We start from the raw sequence: 18,794 nt of genomic DNA, 5'->3' as shown, positions 1-18,794 counted from the left end.
AGGGATTCCGGGAGGACAATGCAGCGGCTGTTCCACGCAGTTGGTGTGTTGAATTCCCCTTCGCTAAGTGCTGAAAAGGCTTCAGCTCAGCATGGGCAGCTCACTTCATTATGTGACTCCAACCCTGCTGATTATAAACTTGACCAGGATCAATGGAGACAGAGTGTCTGCTGGAGGATGAGCGGCAGATCCAGGCAGAGCCCTAAAGCGCGGTGACTGCACAGGCATTGCTTAAAACCAGGGGATGAGATATTTGTAACACTTGGAGATCTCTCTGATCTCTTCAAATCAGTGCGATATAATGGCTCTTTACTTGAGGCTCCCTTTCCTCTTTTATTCCTTAATGTTTTGGGGGTTTTTTTAACCCTTGTACTGTTTCCAGTTGCCCCTGAAATGATGACACCTTTGTCATCTGTTTTGTCTCTGCTTCTGCAGCACCTGCCAGAGGAGTGGCTGTGTGATTTCTTACCTTTCTTACAGCTGCTTTCTTGGACTGTGTGCTCTCTTCTGTCTGCAAATTCTATATAGATGTGGCACAAGGATGTTGATAATTTTTTCTTTCCCAGGAGTTCTGCAGCCCAGTGGAGGCTGTAGCTCCTAGATGGAAAGAAGGGCAATCTGTTCCTTTCCTGTGTATTATGATCAGAGTTTGAACCCTAAACCAAAACCATGTCTATTGCTGTTTAAATTGGAGGAGTAACTCCTTTAATGTGAAGCAGTTGGAGCTTCTCACTGTCTGTGTGGGCATGGTGTGTTGTGTCCTCTTGGTTCCCAGGCAGTGTACAAAGGCAGATTGTTGGGGGAGTGCAGAGCGACAGGGAAGTTTGCTGCAAGTTTTAAGTGTGAGGGATACTGGCATAAGATAGCAGATAATGAATCCTAGCAGGCTGGCAGGGAACGTTCAGCAGTAGGTTCAGTCCTCAATGCTTCCTCTGCCTTCAGTTCAGTGTACACTGCATAGCCCAGAAAGGGAAGAGGCCAAAGGGAGAAGGAAAGGCTCCTTGTCACTCTTATTTCCCTTCTGCAGAACAAAAGGGGAAGGGCTGGCCAGGTGCAAGAGTCTCTCTCAGACTTCTGCACTCTTCTCCCCTGGACCATTCACCAATTTGTGGGGTAAACCAAGAGCAGTCTAGTCCCTGAGGTAGCCTTAAGGAGCTTTCTGCAATCCCTGTCCCCTCCCTTGCTGTTGGCAGCGATGGATGTGTTGGGGCCAATGGGATGCACATGGGGTGAACAGGATAAAGATGCAGGCTGGGGAGTGGCAGGAGGAAAGGCAAGAGGCAGAACTCTGGACAAGACTTTCTTTGGGTTGTGGAATTATTAATGTGGACTTTTCTATCTGTAACCCAAATGATTTGGCAACAACTGAGTTTGAAGTAGAGGGCAGCAATTATTTTTTTTAGAAATGATGGTGGCACATGGGATGGGATGGGATGGGATGGGATGGGATGGGATGGGATGGGATGGGCCTTCCTTTCTTGGGCTGCCTGCTGCTGCACACAGCTAACAGCAACTGAGCTAATGCTTCATGATTTGTCTTTGAAATTATGAACTGTGGAGAAAAAAAAAACCCTGATCACTGGATAAATGGAGGTTTATGAGCTCTGCCATTTTGCTTGGGGGGAACACTGGCTTGTTAAAATTCATCATCTGATTCATCTGAACTTAAAAGTAAATTAATTCCAGTACTGAAGAATAAGAACACAATTAGGACAAGTTCCTTAGCCTGACTTTGAAAGCAAGCTGTTGAGGCTGATGGCTAGATTTATGTTAAATTCACATATAAAGCACCCCAGGAAATACAGTGTGGCATGTCTTGATTGTAATTTGCTACTGTGATTCTGGTTGCTAAAGGTTTGTAGATAATATGAAGACTTTCCATTTCCTGTTTCGTTTGTTACCCAAATTCCTCTCCCTCCTTTTTATTTAATGCATTTTCCCTATTGCCTCAACAGAGCAGCAGGACAGATGACACACTGAGGAAAGGGCATCCTGAACTCTCCTTACATACAGTTTGAGCAGCATATCCACACTTCTGCTGGTCAGAAGTCTTGTGTAATGCTTTCAGGCAAGGAAACCCTTTACAACTATTTCCATGCAGAGCACTTTAGCTTGATATGTAGAACTAAAATACTTTTATAAGTAGGATTAATAGGTTTCTTCATTTGAAGCTGCCCAGGTATTCTGTTCTTCTGATATCTGTAATGACAGTAGCTTTTGGAAGTCTCTAGAGGTTTCAGGACTGCTAAAGGTCCCCATGAATATTTCAAGATGATACCACAAGAGGGAAGCTACTGTGTTTTCCCTGTGAGCCTGCTTGGGGGTTTTGTTTGGGGTTTTTTTGGGGTTTTTTTTTTCAGGAAGGAGGATGAGTCCAGGAAATTACATGCAGATACCAACATTAATAGGATGTAACAGTGGCGGCGGTCAAGCCTGCAGAATTTAGGAAATGCAGGAATCACAGTTCCCTGGGTAACTTTAATGTTTGCAGGAGTTATGCTGCATCTTTAATTACCCAGTGACATACTGTTGTGATGAGCAGCTATTCAGTGTTTTTGCATCCTCTCTGAGCAGTGTGTGGCCCCAGGCTTTACTCGGTGAGTGCTATTCAGTCTGTCTTCTAAAGACAGAATAAATCATTTCAGTTTCAGTTCATGGCTGCCCACTTGTTTCGATGGGTTGGCAGAATGATATATAGTAGATAAATAATCCAAGTTTCTTTGTGCTTGCTGCAGTGCAGGGGACAGCTGCTCAGGTGCTTTTAGGATTCAGACATTCTCTCTCCTCCCATAACAGGTCAGACCCAGTAGCCTGGTTACTAGTTCTTATTTTTAATGCCCAAGTGGGGGTGGCAGTATAGAGTTGTGTTGGGAAGAAGTTCCCTTGATTGGTCTGCTTACAGAACTTCAGGATATGAGGTGGTAATGGAGACTACTATTTTACTTTTGAGAAGGTCCTCTCTTGAGTTACCTCAGGGGAAACAGGTTATTACAGTGAAACAATAGTGGTATGCTGGTGCTAAAATACCAGCTCTATATTTTGTAGTGGTACAGCTAAGAGGTGTTACAAGGAAATACTTGAAGGAGCGTTAGAAAATAGCTTTGTAGAGAACTGGAAGGACCTTCTTTTGAGGGTGATGTAGGGAAGTCAAGAATGGGCTTGTCTAAAATGGCATAGAAGTGGTTATTGAGTGCTGCCCTTAGGGAAAGGTGGGAGTAGAGAATTTGATAGTATGAGGTGATGGGTCCCAAGAACCCCTCAGAAAGGAGTGATGAGTAGTTGCTGTTTCATGCGAGAAGGAAGGGATGCACAGTGACCTGCAGCAGAGACAGCAGCCAACCTGGCCAAAGACGCCAGTCAGAGGAATGGCCTTTGCCTTCCAGATGGAGATGGGTGAGGAAAGACTGAAATCCAGCTAAATGAGAGCCTTGTGTTTCCAAAGGTCAGCACAGGTGCATGGTCTGGCAGCACCTGTGCCCCCATTAAGTCTTTCACAAAGTCTTAACTTCTCTGCACGCAGTGTAATAATAAGCATGAGTACATAAAGTGTGATGCTAACAGACCCTGCCTGCCTGCACACATGGATGCAGACACATGCCCCTTGTTTGGAGCAAACCTTGCACCCACAAGTACCTCCTGCTTCAGGCATCAGAGGGTGAGCAGGCCTGGCTCTGGGTGGGGATCCCAATAGCTGGATGCAGCCCGGTTTCCTCCTCAGAGGGTCTTGTGAGGAACTCATAGCCTGAGTGCCCCACATGTCTTGCATCCCCCAGTACTCTTGGAGCCAGAGAACTTGCAACAACACACCCAAATAGGAGTTGACTACAGCAGCTGCAGCTGTGGCCCTTCTTCTGTCCCAAGCAGGGATGTTTGGTGCCTACAAGACAAGTTCATCCTGTTTTGCCATAAATTTTGTGATCTTGGGCACCCTAATTATAGGTCGTTTCAGTGGATGAAGCAAAAACGCTTCCTGCCTCTGAAGCCCCTCATCAGTCTGAATTTCAACTAGAAACTGGGTTCTGTGTCCCAGCTCAGTCTCCAAGTGGCTCCTACATCCAGCAAGCTTGCTAGCTAACAGGTTTGAGCCAAGCCACTGAAATACTTGTGTCACGCTGGTTGTACAGTTACACCTCAACTCTAAATGGCTGGGAGAGGGACTCAGAGTAATAGAGGCCAATGAAAAGATGTTTTAATTGACACCTTCTGAAAAATTAGCCAGAAATTCCCCGATCTTTAATGACTACTCCTGAGTTATTCATAGAATCACAGAAGGGTTTTGTTTGGAAGGGACCTCAAAATTTATCCAGCCCCAACCCTCCTGCCATGGGCAAGGGCACCCTCCACTAGACCAGGTTGCCCAAAGCCCCATCCAGCCTGGCCTTGAATACTGCTAGGGAGGGGGCAGCCACAGCATCTCTGGGCAGCCTGTGCCAGGGCCTCAGCAGCCTCAAAGGGAAGAATTTCTTCCTAATATCTAATCAAAATCTACCCTCCTTCAGCTTAGGGCCATTACCTTTTGTTCTATCACTCTGTGCCCTTGTAACCAGTCCCTCTCCAGCTTTCCTGTAGGCCTCTTTGGGTAATGGAAGGCCCTGTGAGCCTTCTCCAGGCTTAACAAGCCTAATTGTCTCAGCCTGTCTTCATACAAGAGGTGCTCCAGCCCTCTGATCATTTTTGTGACCCTCCTCCCGACTTGGTCTAACAGGATAATTATGCAGGGGACTGCAGAGCTAGGTGCAGTACTCCAGGTGGGGTCTCACTAGAGCAGAGCAGATGGGCAGAGTCACATCCCTTGACCTGCTGGTCACGCTGCTCCTGGCACAGGCCAGGATGCAGATGGCTTTCTGGGCTGCAGTCACACATTGCTGGCTCATGTTGAGTTTCTCAGCAACCAGCACCCCCAAGTCTTCTTCCTCAGTGCTATTCTCAATCCATTCTCTGCTCAGCCTGTAGCTGTGCTTGGGGTTGCCCAGACTCATATGCAGGACAGTCTGAACTGATGAAAATAAAACACAGGCAGACTTAAGATAGAGACTCTGAAATCTGAGTTCCACTGATTTGCAGGAAAACTTTGGGAGGAGGTCATACGCTGTTGAGATGGGCAAGCAGCTCCCCCGTCTTTTGCTTGCAAAAGTGCTGCCTATGCATAGTTAACACAGAAGAAAATAACCCAACCACATTATAGCTGCTGGGAAAACCAGGCCACCGAGGCTTTGGCATCTAGCTTAGCCAGCTGGTCTCTGCAGAAGGACAGGGGAGATACCCATCCCTCCAGCTGGTGGTTCAGAGCTTTTGGGTAAGGCACCTGCTCGGAACTGGTTTTGGAGGTGCTCCTGAAGCGAGTGCCCGGAGCAGTGTGAATAAGCCAGAGCTGCCTAGCACAGCTGGTGTGCTAGAACAGCCCTCAGGCAGGGCTGTATCCAGCTCCCAAAGTGCTTTGCCGTGGTGGGTGGTCACGGTTCCTGTAGTCACCGGTTTATACACTCAAGACAGATGTGGGTGTGAAGGGTTCAAGTGATGAAACCAGTCAGGATGACCGCAAGAGAGGGGCATTCGCAGTCCCCTGCCCTTTTACTACCTGTAAAGCAAGTGCTGTCTCTTGATTATTTTTGAAGTTGTTGGCCTGTAGTGCCTGCTCCTGGCCTGGCTGCCCAGTTCTCCTCCCCAGCAGCTGCCCTGGCCTAGCAGTTTGCCTTCCTCCGCAGTGCTGTCCCACAGCTCCCTGCAGCCCTGCCTGGCAGCCGTGAGCACTCATCGCAAGCCTGCTCATGGGGCAATTCACCTAGAAAATTCAAACAGCAACAAAAAAAGGGCTGAATGTGCACATACTCTTAGTGTCCTGCTGCCAAGCAAGTGGCCTAGCTTTTCTGCAAGTGTGGTCCTTACTGTAAAGAAGCCTTTGCCCTTTCAAACTGAGGGTGGAAGAAAGACCCTTCCTGTTGTGATGCCTGTCACTGGCTTCTGTGGTTTGAACCACTGTCCGCAGCTCGGAACGATCACTGATGTGATGGTAGAAATGAGCTGCTCTTTAGTTTCACTTCAATTATTTGTCAAAAAAAAGATAATGAGAAAAGTCAGTGGCATTTCAGAGACAGTTAATTTGCATCCTTGTTTTTTCTTACACACTGATGGAGCTTCCCACCACGTTTAAGGGAAGCCTGGGAAGTGCTTCAGGGATCTTGCATTTGAATCTCCAGCCTTCGTTAAGTGGGCCTTTGCTGCAGGCTTCTGGAGTCAGAGGAGTTGTGCTGAGACATCTCCTTAAAATATAACTATATTTAATAATAACAGGGGAAGTACAAACTCTCCAGCCCATTAGGCTGCTTTTTGCAGCAGTGTTCCCCTGTTTCAAGCCTGCACCAGTGTAGAAGTGCTACACTTAAACACATTTAATCTTTTTCTGCTGGGAGTCATATTTTCCAAGTAAGATCTCAGTTGCCAGTGCCTGATATAACAATAACTCTGCCAGGAACAGAGGAGAGGGATTATTTTAAATTAAAAAAAAATAAACGTATTTTAGAAAAGAAGTGAAATTCAGTCAGGATGTCTTTTTTTAATATGAATAGTTGGTAGGTTTTGCCTTTTTTGAGAAGAACTTAATATTGAGACTGCAGAAAAAAGTGTGTCCATCCAATGGACATCCTAATTAGCACAAAATAAATAATACTGTAGGCCAAGCCCAAATCCAGGGGAATTAAAGCTCTTGCAGACTGTGATCCCGTGGACTAAACATATATCCTGAACTTTTGGAGGGCATAAATAGGCATTGCAGGATCTGCCAGGTGGGTAGATGTGTGTACAATTCAGCATGGAAGACGACAGCTCTGTGCCTTTAGGCTGAGCTTGTGGAATTTAGTTCTCCTCCTTGATACAGATCCCTGTTATCAACTTGGGAAACAACATTCTCCATTTATGCCCCAGCTCCTGACCTTTGAAGCAAAGCTACATCCCAGGGCTCTTTGTGGGATTAATTTTGTATTCAAGAAGGTGCCTGAACGAAACACCAGGACACTCAGCTGGAAGAATCACAGAGTGCAGTAGCCTTGCTGAAAGACAGAAGAGGTTCTGATGCCTGGCTGCAGACTTCTCTTGCCCAAAAGCAGCTTTGCTTTTGTGATAAGAAAAGGTGTAGTGCAGGCACTGCAAGCACCCAGGACTAGGTACTGTCCATATACAAATAGGGATAGTGGTGTATTTGGTTTTCTTTTCTTTTCCCTTTTTTTTTCTTTCTTTCCCTGATTTTCAAACAGTTAAATGAATGTTTCCTCTGCTTGTCTTGCAGTCTCTGGTAGAATGAAAAACAAATTGGATGTTCAGGCATACTGTAAATTTTTATGTTATTATATGGCAAAGCAAATGTCTGTTTGCAGAGTGTCAGCTGGAGGTACAGCAGATGTGTGCCCAGCAAGAGGGTAGCTTCTTGGAAAGCGTCTTTCAGAGGTGATTTACAGACAAACTTTCCACCAGGGGCTTTGAAAGAGAGAAATCACTGTGGGAAACTCACAAACTATGGCTTCTTGTCTCCCACAGCACTTGGCTTTGGGTGGTAAATGCCCTGCTCTGGTCTTCCTCCAAGGCCAGGCCTCTATCAGCACCTGGTGCTGTCAAGTGCCCCTTTGAGAGGGTTCACCTCACAATTTGAATTGTGTTAGAGCTGGCAGCACACCCAGCTTTGCAGTCAAGAGCTAGGGCTGGAAACAGGAGCCTCGAGAGAATTGAGGGTCCCTCAGGGATTCCTCAGAGGGAATCAGTTCTTTACATACAGGAGATATTTTCATTATGCCAAATAAGAAAAAGAAATAGTTCTACAAACCTGTGAGAAGTTTGGGATTTTTTTTTCCCAATAATTAATTTATGCAGCCAGTTGGGAGGCTCAAATTAAATTTGCCTTCGCAAACAGTGGTGTGGCTTGAGTCTGGAGGGCAACCAAATTGTGTGACTGGAAAGATAATATTCCCAAGCTGCCCCGGGGGAAGTGGGGGCCAACCAGCCCACCAGCAGGACTTTATCCACCCAGTAATGGTGATCTTGTTAGGCACCATGAAGGGCAGGGGTGTCTTCCCTGGCTTTGCAGAGGTGTGGGAATGAGCCCAGGATGAGCAGCATTAGGACCCCACTGCAATGACCCGCTCAGCCTGCGGGAGAAGCAGTGCCTCCCTACCCTTGCGAACCCCCCCTTATGTTCGCCGTACTCAGTGCCTCTGAAGTGCTGATCTTTCTAAGCGTCTGCTTTTGTGTTTGCAGAACATCATCAAGAAAGTGATTGGACAAAAATTTGTGTACAAGTTTGTCTCCTTTCCTGAGATTTTAAAAATGGATCCCCATGCTGTGGAGATCAGCAGAGAGAGCCTTTTGCTGCAGGACAGCGACTGTAAGATGCCTTCTGAGAGCAGGGATCAGCATAAGCACAGCTTGTCAGCACTGAAAAGCACAAGCCGCAATGAATACATCCACTCTGGCCTGTACTCCTCTTTCACTATCAACTCGCTGCAGAACCAGCCAGACCCTTACAAGCCAATCAAAACTGAAAAACTGGAGGAGAAGTCAGAAGGAAGCACACCAGTCGAAGAAGTTCGGACTGTTATAAGATTTGTGACAAACAAAACAGACAAACAAGTTATGAGGCCCATGGTGTCGTTGCCTTCCACTTCCGAAACAGCAGCTGCCTCAGCTTTTCTCAGCTCGTCAGTGTCAGCTAAAATATCTTCCTTAATGCTACCCAACAGTGCCAGCATTTCATCTCCATCCTCATCTTCCTCCAGGTCACCGTCTCTGTCTCCCACCTCGCCCCTCCCTGCAGATCACAGGAGCCTCTTCCTTGAGTCCAGTTGCCACGACTCAGATTCCCTTGAGCCTCTGAACCTCTCCTCGGGCTCCAAGGCAAAATCTCCATCTCTTCCCCCAAAGGCTAAAAAACCCAAAGGCTTGGAAATCTCTGCCCCACCTATGGTTCTCTCCAGCACTGACATTGGTTCCATCGCCCTCAACAGCCCCGCGCTTCCGTCGGGATCCCTGACTCCAGCTTTCTTCACTGCACAGGTAAGACCTGCCTGTCTCCTGTACACTTGCTTTAGCCAGCTCTCCCTCTCTGTAGCCAAGAGCTTTGTGGCTCTATGGGATGGGGAAAAAAAAACAAACCCCAAACAAAACTCTTGTGGGGAAGAGGGAACCATAGCAGAGGTCTGGACACAAGGTGGGAAGTAGGTTCCTCCCAGGGTTCCTACTTGAGTGTTGGAAAAGCCATCACAGTTCACAGAGTGCCTGGAGGGATGATGAGATGGGCAGCCATTAGTTAGCACAAATGAATCACTTAGCTCAAACCAGGTCTACAAAACAAGCAGGGAAAAGCCAAGAAGAAAAACACGGGGGTTTGTAGGTCATGACTTGAGCCATGTGCATTGTGGGATGCTTGGTTGGGTTTCTCTGCTAGATGCTCTATCCATTCAAACAGTGTGACCTATTCATTAGTTTCTGAATGCAGAGCAAATTAATTGGTTTCTAAGACAAGTCCCTTATGCCAGCTTTGATTTCCAAAGTTCTACAGATCCACAGAGTGCTTGCCAGAGCCTTCTTTCAGCACAGAGCTACTGAATAACCAGTAGGTTACGTTGTTCTTTTTAATCACCTATCTGTGGCAATGCCAATGGCAAGTCTGTGTTTTCAGGCAAGCCTGTGGAAAAAAAATCTAGTAGTTCAGAGGAGAAGAGGAAAATCACATCAGTAATGACCTGGTGTGTTCATTGGTGAGCTCTGTCTTGTGCTACCACTGCAAATTCAGGCAAAAAACCCCAGGAGTAAAATTATCCCTGTGGGGAACACCACAGACTCCCCCACTCCCAACAAAAGTTGATGCAAATACTGGCATTAACAAACCAGCTGGGCAGTAAGTAAGTAAAGGTGTGCATTCATCCAGGCCTGGAGGTTGGTGTCCCTGCCTGTGGCAGGGGGTTGGAGCTCTATGATCCTTGGGGTCCCTTCCAACCCAGACCATTCTGTGATTCTATGATTACAAGCTCTCATTTCCTTCGGGCTGTCTGGGGGTCCCGCAGTATCCAGAATCCCTTTACCCTTCCCTGTTGGAAGAGGTTTTGCACACAGGATGCCTGCAGTGCAGCCAGGGGTTAGAGGTCTTAGAGCTGGCTGCGGACAGCGTCGTGCCGCGTAGGCCGGGCAGCAGCGAGCGCGTCGCTCGGCCAGCACAGCACTTGCTCTGGCTGGGTTTTGCAGGTGGCTGCGCAGCACGTTTGTGCAAAGCTGCTGCAGTTGAGACACACCTGTAGGCCCCTGAGACAGCAGCTCCTGTCGCAGAGATAGAGGATTCTGTGGGCCATTATCTGTCTTTTCTGATGTCGTGAAAGCCCATCAGCCAAGTCGTGTTTGGCAGGGAGAACAGAAGTGTGGCAGACCAAAATGGAGGTGCACTGACAGATTCTCATAACCTCTAACTGTGGTATAACCACAGTGAGTGTTTTGCTTGCAGGGAGCAAATCTGACAAGTCCTATCAGATGCCAACCAGGCACAATGACAGCATGAGTTATTACCAGCTTGCTTCAGCCTCCTGCTGCCCCAAAACTCAGTATGAATAGGGATTTCTTTCCTCATTTTGTAATTACTTCTTTGAATATGTTTCTCACTCTTCTATAAACTGGCGTACTTACTACCTCTGAAAAGACATTGAATGGAATTAGGTAGAGGATTGATTGTGGCCCTCCTTTAGCAGGATGGCTAGCTAAGGCTGTGATAACTGTTAGCCAACTTAATGCCATTACAAATCTTTTTTTACAGGTTATCCTATCACAAAAGAGGCAGATGGCATCTGCATAGGGTAGTTCCTGGGTCTGTTTATTGAAATTTTGGCTATACAGCAACATAGCTTTTTTTTTCCTCTCTATTTCCAGTGTGGATAAACAGCACCCTGCGTCGTAAATAATTGACCTAGTGAATATGAAATAAAACCTGTATAACAGCTATGGTGAGGTAAATGGAATACCACAACTTAAGCCATCATTTAGGCTGGAAACCTGCAGTTCATCCCGTTATCCAAGGGAGGGCATCCATCATATCTGAAACAATCTCTGATTTATCAGGTCCCAGTGGTAGACATCTGCTGCCACGGGGAAGGTCACATACCACCAGTTCCTGCTCCAGGAGTCATGTAGGTTTGGAGAAGTCCTTCTGCCCAGGGTGATGTTTCTGAGGGATTTCCATTGTACCTGCTGGTCATGAGCAGCACCCTCATGTGGAGCAAGGGCACGTGATATGTGCAACTAGTTTCAGGACAGAAAAATGAGGTGTCAGTGCATAGAGTGCAGCACTTGGGTAGGGAAATACCAGCTTTCCCTTTGGTTGACTTCAAAGAGAGATGGTTAGCTTTTGTTCAGAACTTGCTTCTTTTACAGATTCCTTATGCTTGTTATTTCTGTCATCTCTCCCTTGGACAAGGTGGATGTCTAAATTTTACCCCCTCCTTTCTTCAGGCCTCTACTTCAGCATTGGTAACATTTACAACATGCTGGTTCCTTAGTGACAGAGCAGTGTGCCCGTAGCCAGCACGGACGTGGTCAGCACAGCACCTACACAGACTCTCCAGGCTCTGGCGTGTGCCTAATGACCTGGGAAGTAACGTACGTGTGTGACAGCACTTGTCTGTTACCTGACAGCTGGAAGTGTCAAGACAGATTGTACTTACATGCATTGTCAGAGGAGTCAGGAGCCTCGTTGCTTAACGTTGCCCCTCTCTGTGCAGTGAATGATTTCTGTTTAAACTGTCCCCACACTTAGATTATAACAAGGTTCTTTTTTAAATAGGTACTTTCCACTGGGTTCCACATGTACTACCAGATGCACAGCTGCCTGAGGGCAGAAAATGAAGTGACACATTAGTTTCCAGGTGTAATTTCAGGATAGCCCTGGCTGTGGTGGTGTTTACACTGAACGTTTCCTCTGGTGGTTTTGCTGCTTGGCTGATGGCGATGCTGAGACTGAGCCTGGGAGGCCCTGTGCTCTTCTTGCATTAAATATTAACAGATTGGGAGGCTTGCTTCAGCTGGCTCTTGGCTCTGGCAGAACTTGCAGACATTGGTGCTCTGATCATCAGAGGATGGAAGCTTTTGCTTCACAGAATCAAAAGGTTGGGAAAGACCTTTAAGATCATTGAGTCCAACCGTTCCTGTCCTATGCTAAACCATATCCCTAAGCACCTCATCTACCTGTCTTTTAAACCCATCCAGGGATGGTGACTCAACCCCCTCCCTGGGCAGCTTGTTCCAGGCCCTGACAACTCTTTCAGTGAAAAATTTTCTCCTAACATCTAATCTGACCCTGCCCTGGCACAGCTCAGTGCCATTTCCCCTTGTCCTATCTCCTGTCACCTGGCACAGCTTTTAGGCATGTTAACATGCTTCCAGAGATGAACGGAGGACAGCTCAGTTGCAAATCTCCTCTCTCTCTATCTCTGAAGACCTGTTCTATGTATAAATAATGCTTCTGGGTTTTCCTTACTGTTTTCAAAAGGCTCTCAAGAACTGCAGTCTCAGTTCTGGATAGCTGCAGTGTCTTAGAGAAGAAATAAAGCAGCGTGACGTAGCTCAGTGCAGCTCTTAGTACAGTTGGCACAGCACTGTGTCCTTAGTTGAATGTTGCTGCGTCTTGCTGCTTACATCTTTGGTTTTAAGGTTAGTAGGCTCTTCTCTAAGTAGATCTCTGAGTATTTATCCTGACCTAATTAGGTGTGTTCTTTGTCAGTCTTGTAAATCCCTGTCGAGAGCTTTCTGCCCGCGGAGCATCAGCTTGTGACACGGCATAGGAGAGGCGCTCTCACTGGAGCTGCCATTTTCCTGCCCTATGAAAGCACCGTGGTCCTGGGAAGAGGGCATTTGTGAAGGAGCCTGTTCACAAGTGTTTCCCCATCAAGTATTTTTTGCAAGATACCTTGATGAGAGCTCTCACTTGATGAGACCAAGACACAGGTTTTCTCTCCACACACTCTCTCCCCGTTTGTTGTCACCCAAATACATCCAAACCCTGACCTTACTGGTACTCCCAGGACCACTGTACCTGCTGTTCTACTGCATGAACACCTTTTGCTTTCCCAGAAATGCCACTTGATCATTAGTCCTTGGGACATTACTATGTTTTCTTCCACGCAGTTCAGTATTTCTGATCCACCTTCTTCAGCACACGGGATATGGCAGTGTCCTTTCCCTTCCCGTTTCTCCGTGAACCCTGCTTCGCTGAGATTCCTTAGAAAAATCAGCCCCTTCAAGAGCAGCCAAGTTCTTCCTATAAAACAGCCTTTCAGAGACCTTGGGCCAGAATCACTGGGAGGACCTTAATGTTCCCTGCTCCTTGTCTCTCTTGTCTCTTGTGCTGGTGTTATAATCGCTCTTTGACCCTGTTGTGAACTCCAGTGCAGGCGTGTCGGAGCAGGTCCCTATTCCTGTGCATTTCCACAGCGCCTCCAGCGCCACAGCCAGTCCCTCAGGTGCTGCTTGGCAGCTACACCATCCCTCATGCACCAAAAATAGGTGTAGCCTGTGGTACCTGCCTTTCTGAGCCTGAAAGGGATCCTAGCAACCTGGTGTAAGCAGTAGTTAAATGAGACAGACCCCTGGCTGCAGTTGCCACATGTGGTAGTTTGTGGTTCTGGCCTGGTGGGAAGCTAGCAGGTACCAAGCTAGCAGGTACCATGTGCCTGACAAGATGGTCACTAGGGAGAGAGATACTCCTTGTCTTCTGGCTTCTCTTCACCTATTTTAAACTCTGGCCAAGCTGATGCCCCAGTTTAGCAGAGCACCGAGACACTTGTCCCACACAGCCGAAGACTTTTACTTGCTCGCTAGGTGTGCACTCCAGTTCCATTAAATGCTTTGCTAAATAGAACTGATTTTGATAACTGGCATCAAGATTGCTGGTCAGATTCACTCATTAACCCAAATCCTGCGTTCAGAACTGTCACATCACTTCCATGTTCTTTTTTGGAAAGATAAAAGTTACTCTGGATGCAGAATAATTCCCGTGACTCTTCCTTCAAGTAGAGATTTGCGTGTGCTTTAGCTCTGCCTCCCCTCCAGTTGTGTTTTAGACGTGCAGACAGCGTTCCCAGCTCTCCTTGTACACCATGGTGCTGGAAGGAGCCAGCTCCAAGTTGGGAAAAGCCTGGGATTCTTAGTTCTTGCCATTTTAGTTCTTTCCAATCAGTTAGCCGTGCGCTGCGTGGTCCCTCCGGGCACCCAGCCCCTCCGCCTGCCTCTGGCTGCGTCAGCCCGTGCACTGCCAGCTCCTTGAGCCTTCCTCCATGTTGAACAGGCGCCATCAGAGGAGTGAATTTCACAGGGGCAGCAGTGGCTCTTCTGGCTCCACACACAGTTGCCTTAGTGCTTCAAAAGCTGCAGTGGGTTCTGCCTTTCCAAAGGCAGAACGTTGCTGTGAGGGAGACACGAAGGCTGTGCCCTCGTGGCATTCTGTACAGTAGCTTGAGCATGGTTCATGTAACCAACAGCTGCTGCTCCTTTGGCAAAGCTCAATGGAAAGGAAGCCAGATTCCATGTGGAGGAGTATCACATGTGCAGGTATTGAGTACTGACTGCTCTGGAGACAGGATTCCGGGCTGGATGGGCACTCCTCAGTACCCTCAGCATGCTGTCTGACCGCATCACAGACCCATAGAACAGCCCAGCTGGAAGGAACCCTGATGTCTAAGACTGCAGGAGCTGTGAGGGCCACGCAGAGCTGTAACTCCCGAGGCACAATTCATGGAGTGGTATCTTTTTTTGTCTTGCAGACCCCAAATGGATTATTGCTGACCCCAAGCCCACTGCTCTCTAGCATCCATTTCTGGAGCAGCCTCAGCCCTGTTGCTCCTCTGAGTCCCGCCAGGCTGCAGGGACCAAACACTCTGTTCCAGGTAGGTCTTGCTTCAGTGCTCGGGTTTCATTTCGGATAGCGCGGACGGGGGAGAGACATCAGGGGAACCTCTCCTCACGTCACCTGGAGTTTCTCAAATGGTCTGAGACAATATGGCAGTTAATTGGCATTGTTAAAGAGAGAACTATTTACATGTGCCCTCTTTAAACCCTTGGCAGCACAGAACCTGCAGGGCACCACAGGTATTTTATGAAGAAAACAGCAGTAAGTGCTGAGCCCCAGTAAGAGCAGATAACTGAGCCCTTGGAGCTTCAGGAAGAGCATGCTGACCAGTCAGGGACCAGCCAGGAGAGTGGGGGTACACGGACTCTGGGAAAACCAAGGCCAGTAAGTGGCCACAGTAAAGTGGGTGCAGGTTTCTGTCTTAATGAGCTGCTTCTCCTTCAGAAAGATGGAGCACAGTTGTATTTACACTAAGGCCACTCTGAACCTGAAGGCTCCATTTGCAGCTCTCCTGCACCTCCTCAACCAAGTGACTTCATACCTCTGAGCACAACCTCATTCATTTGAGGCTTAGGAAGGGATGGTGGGGGATGGTATGAGCAGCTCCAGATGCAGCTGCTGCAAAGGAGCTGCTGCAGGAAGTCATGGAAGAAATTACACTGGTCAGCTGATGGGCATACGAGCAGCCAGAGAATTTGGGACACCCCTGGAGCAAACTCACCGACTGCTGTGGGAGGGATGACAGTAACACAGGAGAGGGCTGCCACTAGCCAGGGCCCCTCTGTTAGTCTCTGAATCTTCATGGAGACTGACTGCCCAGCTCCAGAGCCAGGCCTTGAGCTAAGTGCTCTGCTCAGGTACAGCCCTCACTGGGGTGGTAAGTCCTTCTGCCTCCAGGGAGACGGCTGAGCCTGGAGCCCCAGGGCTCCTTATTTCCCTGCCAGGTAAACACATTTGTCTCTGCTGGACGTTGTTTTTGCACAGGTGGTTAAGCCCTTTGTGAGGGAGGTGTCTGAGCCATGGCCCTCAGTGAGCTTGTACAGACGTATGCTGCCCACCCCTGTGGGAACTGACCATGAGGAGTGCCCTTGGCTCTCCCCCTTCTGACAGGCCCTGAGGGTCTTCTGTAAAGGGGACTGATTCAGGCCACAATGACAAGGCTGTAGAGTGCAAAGCTTTATTTTAGCAGCCAAACAGGAAACACCAACTACAGCTGAAGCCTAACCAATGCCATCAAGAACTGCTGGGGCAGCCGGCGTAGGTGTCGGGGTAGAGCTCTCCCCAGGCTGCCCCCACAAGCCAGGCCATGCTCCATGCAGCTAGCCAGGTACTGGAGGAAAGAGCTGGGGCTGCTTCACAGGAGGCTTTTGTTTTCCCCTGCTGATTTGCACTGGCAGCTGAAAGAACTGCTGGAGCTCATTGCTGAGGGAGCCAAAATGCTGCTGAGAGCTAGAGGCTGAGGCAGCTCTGCAGCCACTGCCCCTTTGACTGCTGGCTTGCACAGAGGAGAGGCCAGGCCCCATATTTCGTACTCTCTCAGGCACACACTGCTTTTCACAATGCTCAGCACTGCCTACACTTCTTTAGTACTAGTCCTTGCACACTGCAAGGACCAGGGTGGGAGCCACCTGCCTCCACAGTCTTACTGACCCTACCACAAAGTACAGCCCCTCCTTTGACGTACCAGGAGCAGCTTGTTCTGGCACTGCTGGACACAATTACCTGCATCCTCCCTCGCAGGGCACGTAGATGCTTATTGAGTCATAAAACTCTCTTCTTCAGTGGCTGTAAGGTGAAAGCAACTCCCACACACCTACGCCTGTAGAGCCTTACAGCCTGTGCAGTGCATCAGAGATGCACTGTCTCCTTTCACACAATTTACCTTGATACATTGGCCTACCTGGAAAGCCTTCCCTTTGAAGGCACACTGCTAATTAAAAACTTCTTTTGGTGTTTCGCCATTAGTTTGAACTTACCAGGGATCTGGAACAGTGAGAGACTCCCACAGAACTGCCTGAGTCCAGAAAATGCAGCCAAAGTAAAGGAAGCCCAAGTTAGCCTGAATTAACCACTAACTACATCCCGAGTATTTTCTTTGTAACTACTGTGTATATGGTAGCACTGAGAGGACTTAGGCAAGTCCCAGATTCCCGCTGTATGGAGGTGCATGAATAAAGAGCAATGTCCTGGCCCCAGGGGCCACGGAGACATCCCAAGCACAAGAGAGGGAAGGAGGAAATGGCAACATTAGCATCGCCTGCATGGCAGGCTGTAGCGCCAGCACACTGCCCGCCTCGACAGACACCAAAGGTCATACAGGCCTCTTCTGGGTGGCTTTAGAAATGACACAAAACACAATTTACATGCCTGGCTTTAGAAGCCTAGACTAGAAAAGGAAGGGCTTGTAATCAGGGTCTGTGTTTTAATGAGTCTTGGCAGAAGTGATAAACACGTTTCCCAAGGTTTGGGTAAAACAGAGGTATGGGCTGGTCCTGGCTGCTGCAGGAGGGTGGTGCCACCTTGGGAGACCAGTATCATTAGCTGCCATCTCAGTGGAAGGGTAATCCTGTTATAAGCAGATTATGTGCATGTGTAGAGGGTGATTACCCCACAGTTGGCTACTGAAGGCCTGATCTGATAAGGGGTAAAATACACCTGATGTCAGGGCGCTGTGGTATTCCGCTGCTCTCCAGGCAGCAGAAGCCCATGGTGTGTGCTCATGGAACCCGGCCTGGAGGCCAGATCCGTATCTGCCACCGGGCAGCTCCTGCCTCCTCCCAGCAAGTTTGTTCCACCTACGCTGCTGCTGGGGTCAGCTGTGCAGAGCTAGTCAGGACACGTCCCTGCAGGCAAGGCACAGTCAGGGTGCTGTCAGGAGCTAGGAATAGGCCGTTAATGTATGGAATTAGGAGGGGTTTTCACAGTATTTCCGAAGAAGAAGGTTAATTCTAAAGGCCGATACCTTCTGCTTCACGTGCTGCATGACCTGGCGTGCCGAGCTCACGGCGTCCTAGCCAGTATGTGGAGAAACTGCAGCGCCTCAAGAGCGAGGTGCCCGTGTTGTGTGTGCAGAAGGGCGCGTTTCCTGCCCTACAGCCACAGCTCAGCTGGTACCTCTGCGAAGCTCTCCCCTGCCTTGCTATTGTGCAGGGCAGGTGAAGCCCATGGACTTTTAATTAATTAATTGTGGGCTGAAGGAACGTGTGGCAAGCGGCACTCCACAGCGGTGCCTTTCCCAGGGCGAGGATAGATGCGTTGGCACGCGACCCTCTCTATAGAACACAGCCAGCAACAGCTTTACCTGTCCCTGGCTGCTTCCAAATCACTCGGGGTTCATCCTCTTTCACATTCCTGATGGCCAGAACGGGTGTTGTGTGTGGATCTCGCTGTACAGAAGCGACAAGCCCTGGAAACACCTGGTTGTGCATCCCAAGCGCGTGCGCCGCTGGTTTGGACACTGTGGGATAAAGACTCATTTTTACCTGTTGGCCTCTTACAGTTCCCATCCCTGCTCAACGGCCACATACCAGTGCCGCTCCCCAGCCTGGACGGAGCCTCTTCTCCAGTTCTGCTGTCTCCAAACGCTCAGAAATCCTGATGATGCCTCATCGCACCAAGGACTTACTGGTGGATTTAACACTTCATTCCTATGGGCTAGTTTGTTTTTGTTTCCTGTGTCATGAGAAGGACGTTTGTGAAACCCTCTATTACTTCGGTTTGCACTTTTCATTACCTGGATAACTTCCTTTTATTACCTTAGCATTTTTAAACAGTGTTTATATATGAAAGTATATATAAATCTGTTTTGCATTAAATGAATTATAATTTTTTTTATATCATAGCTCTCAAGTGTTGAACACTTCTGTTGTTGATGAAGTACTTTTTCCCCCCCATAATGGATTGCAACAATGTATCTAATAAGGAT

At 48.3% G+C, this 18,794-nt stretch overlaps 1 protein-coding gene across 1 annotated transcript in view; it reads left to right on the top strand.

The window, feature by feature from the left end:
- ELK3 (ETS transcription factor ELK3) overlaps positions 1-18,566 on the top strand; it is a 39,241-nt gene extending 20,675 nt beyond the window's left edge. The window contains exons 3-5 of the mRNA XM_084279139.1: positions 8,245-9,039; positions 14,784-14,906; positions 18,369-18,566. Of these exons, the coding sequence (XP_084135265.1) occupies positions 8,245-9,039; positions 14,784-14,906; positions 18,369-18,467 (1,017 nt within the window). The 3' untranslated portion in view covers positions 18,468-18,566. The remainder of the gene's footprint in view (positions 1-8,244; positions 9,040-14,783; positions 14,907-18,368) is intronic.
- Positions 18,567-18,794: the final 228 nt, after the last annotated feature.

Source organism: Gallinula chloropus, assembly GCF_964237585.1.
Source record: "Gallinula chloropus genome assembly, chromosome: 1".
Classification (NCBI taxonomy): Eukaryota; Metazoa; Chordata; class Aves; order Gruiformes; family Rallidae; genus Gallinula; species Gallinula chloropus.
This window is presented reverse-complemented; position numbering and strand designations above follow the sequence as displayed.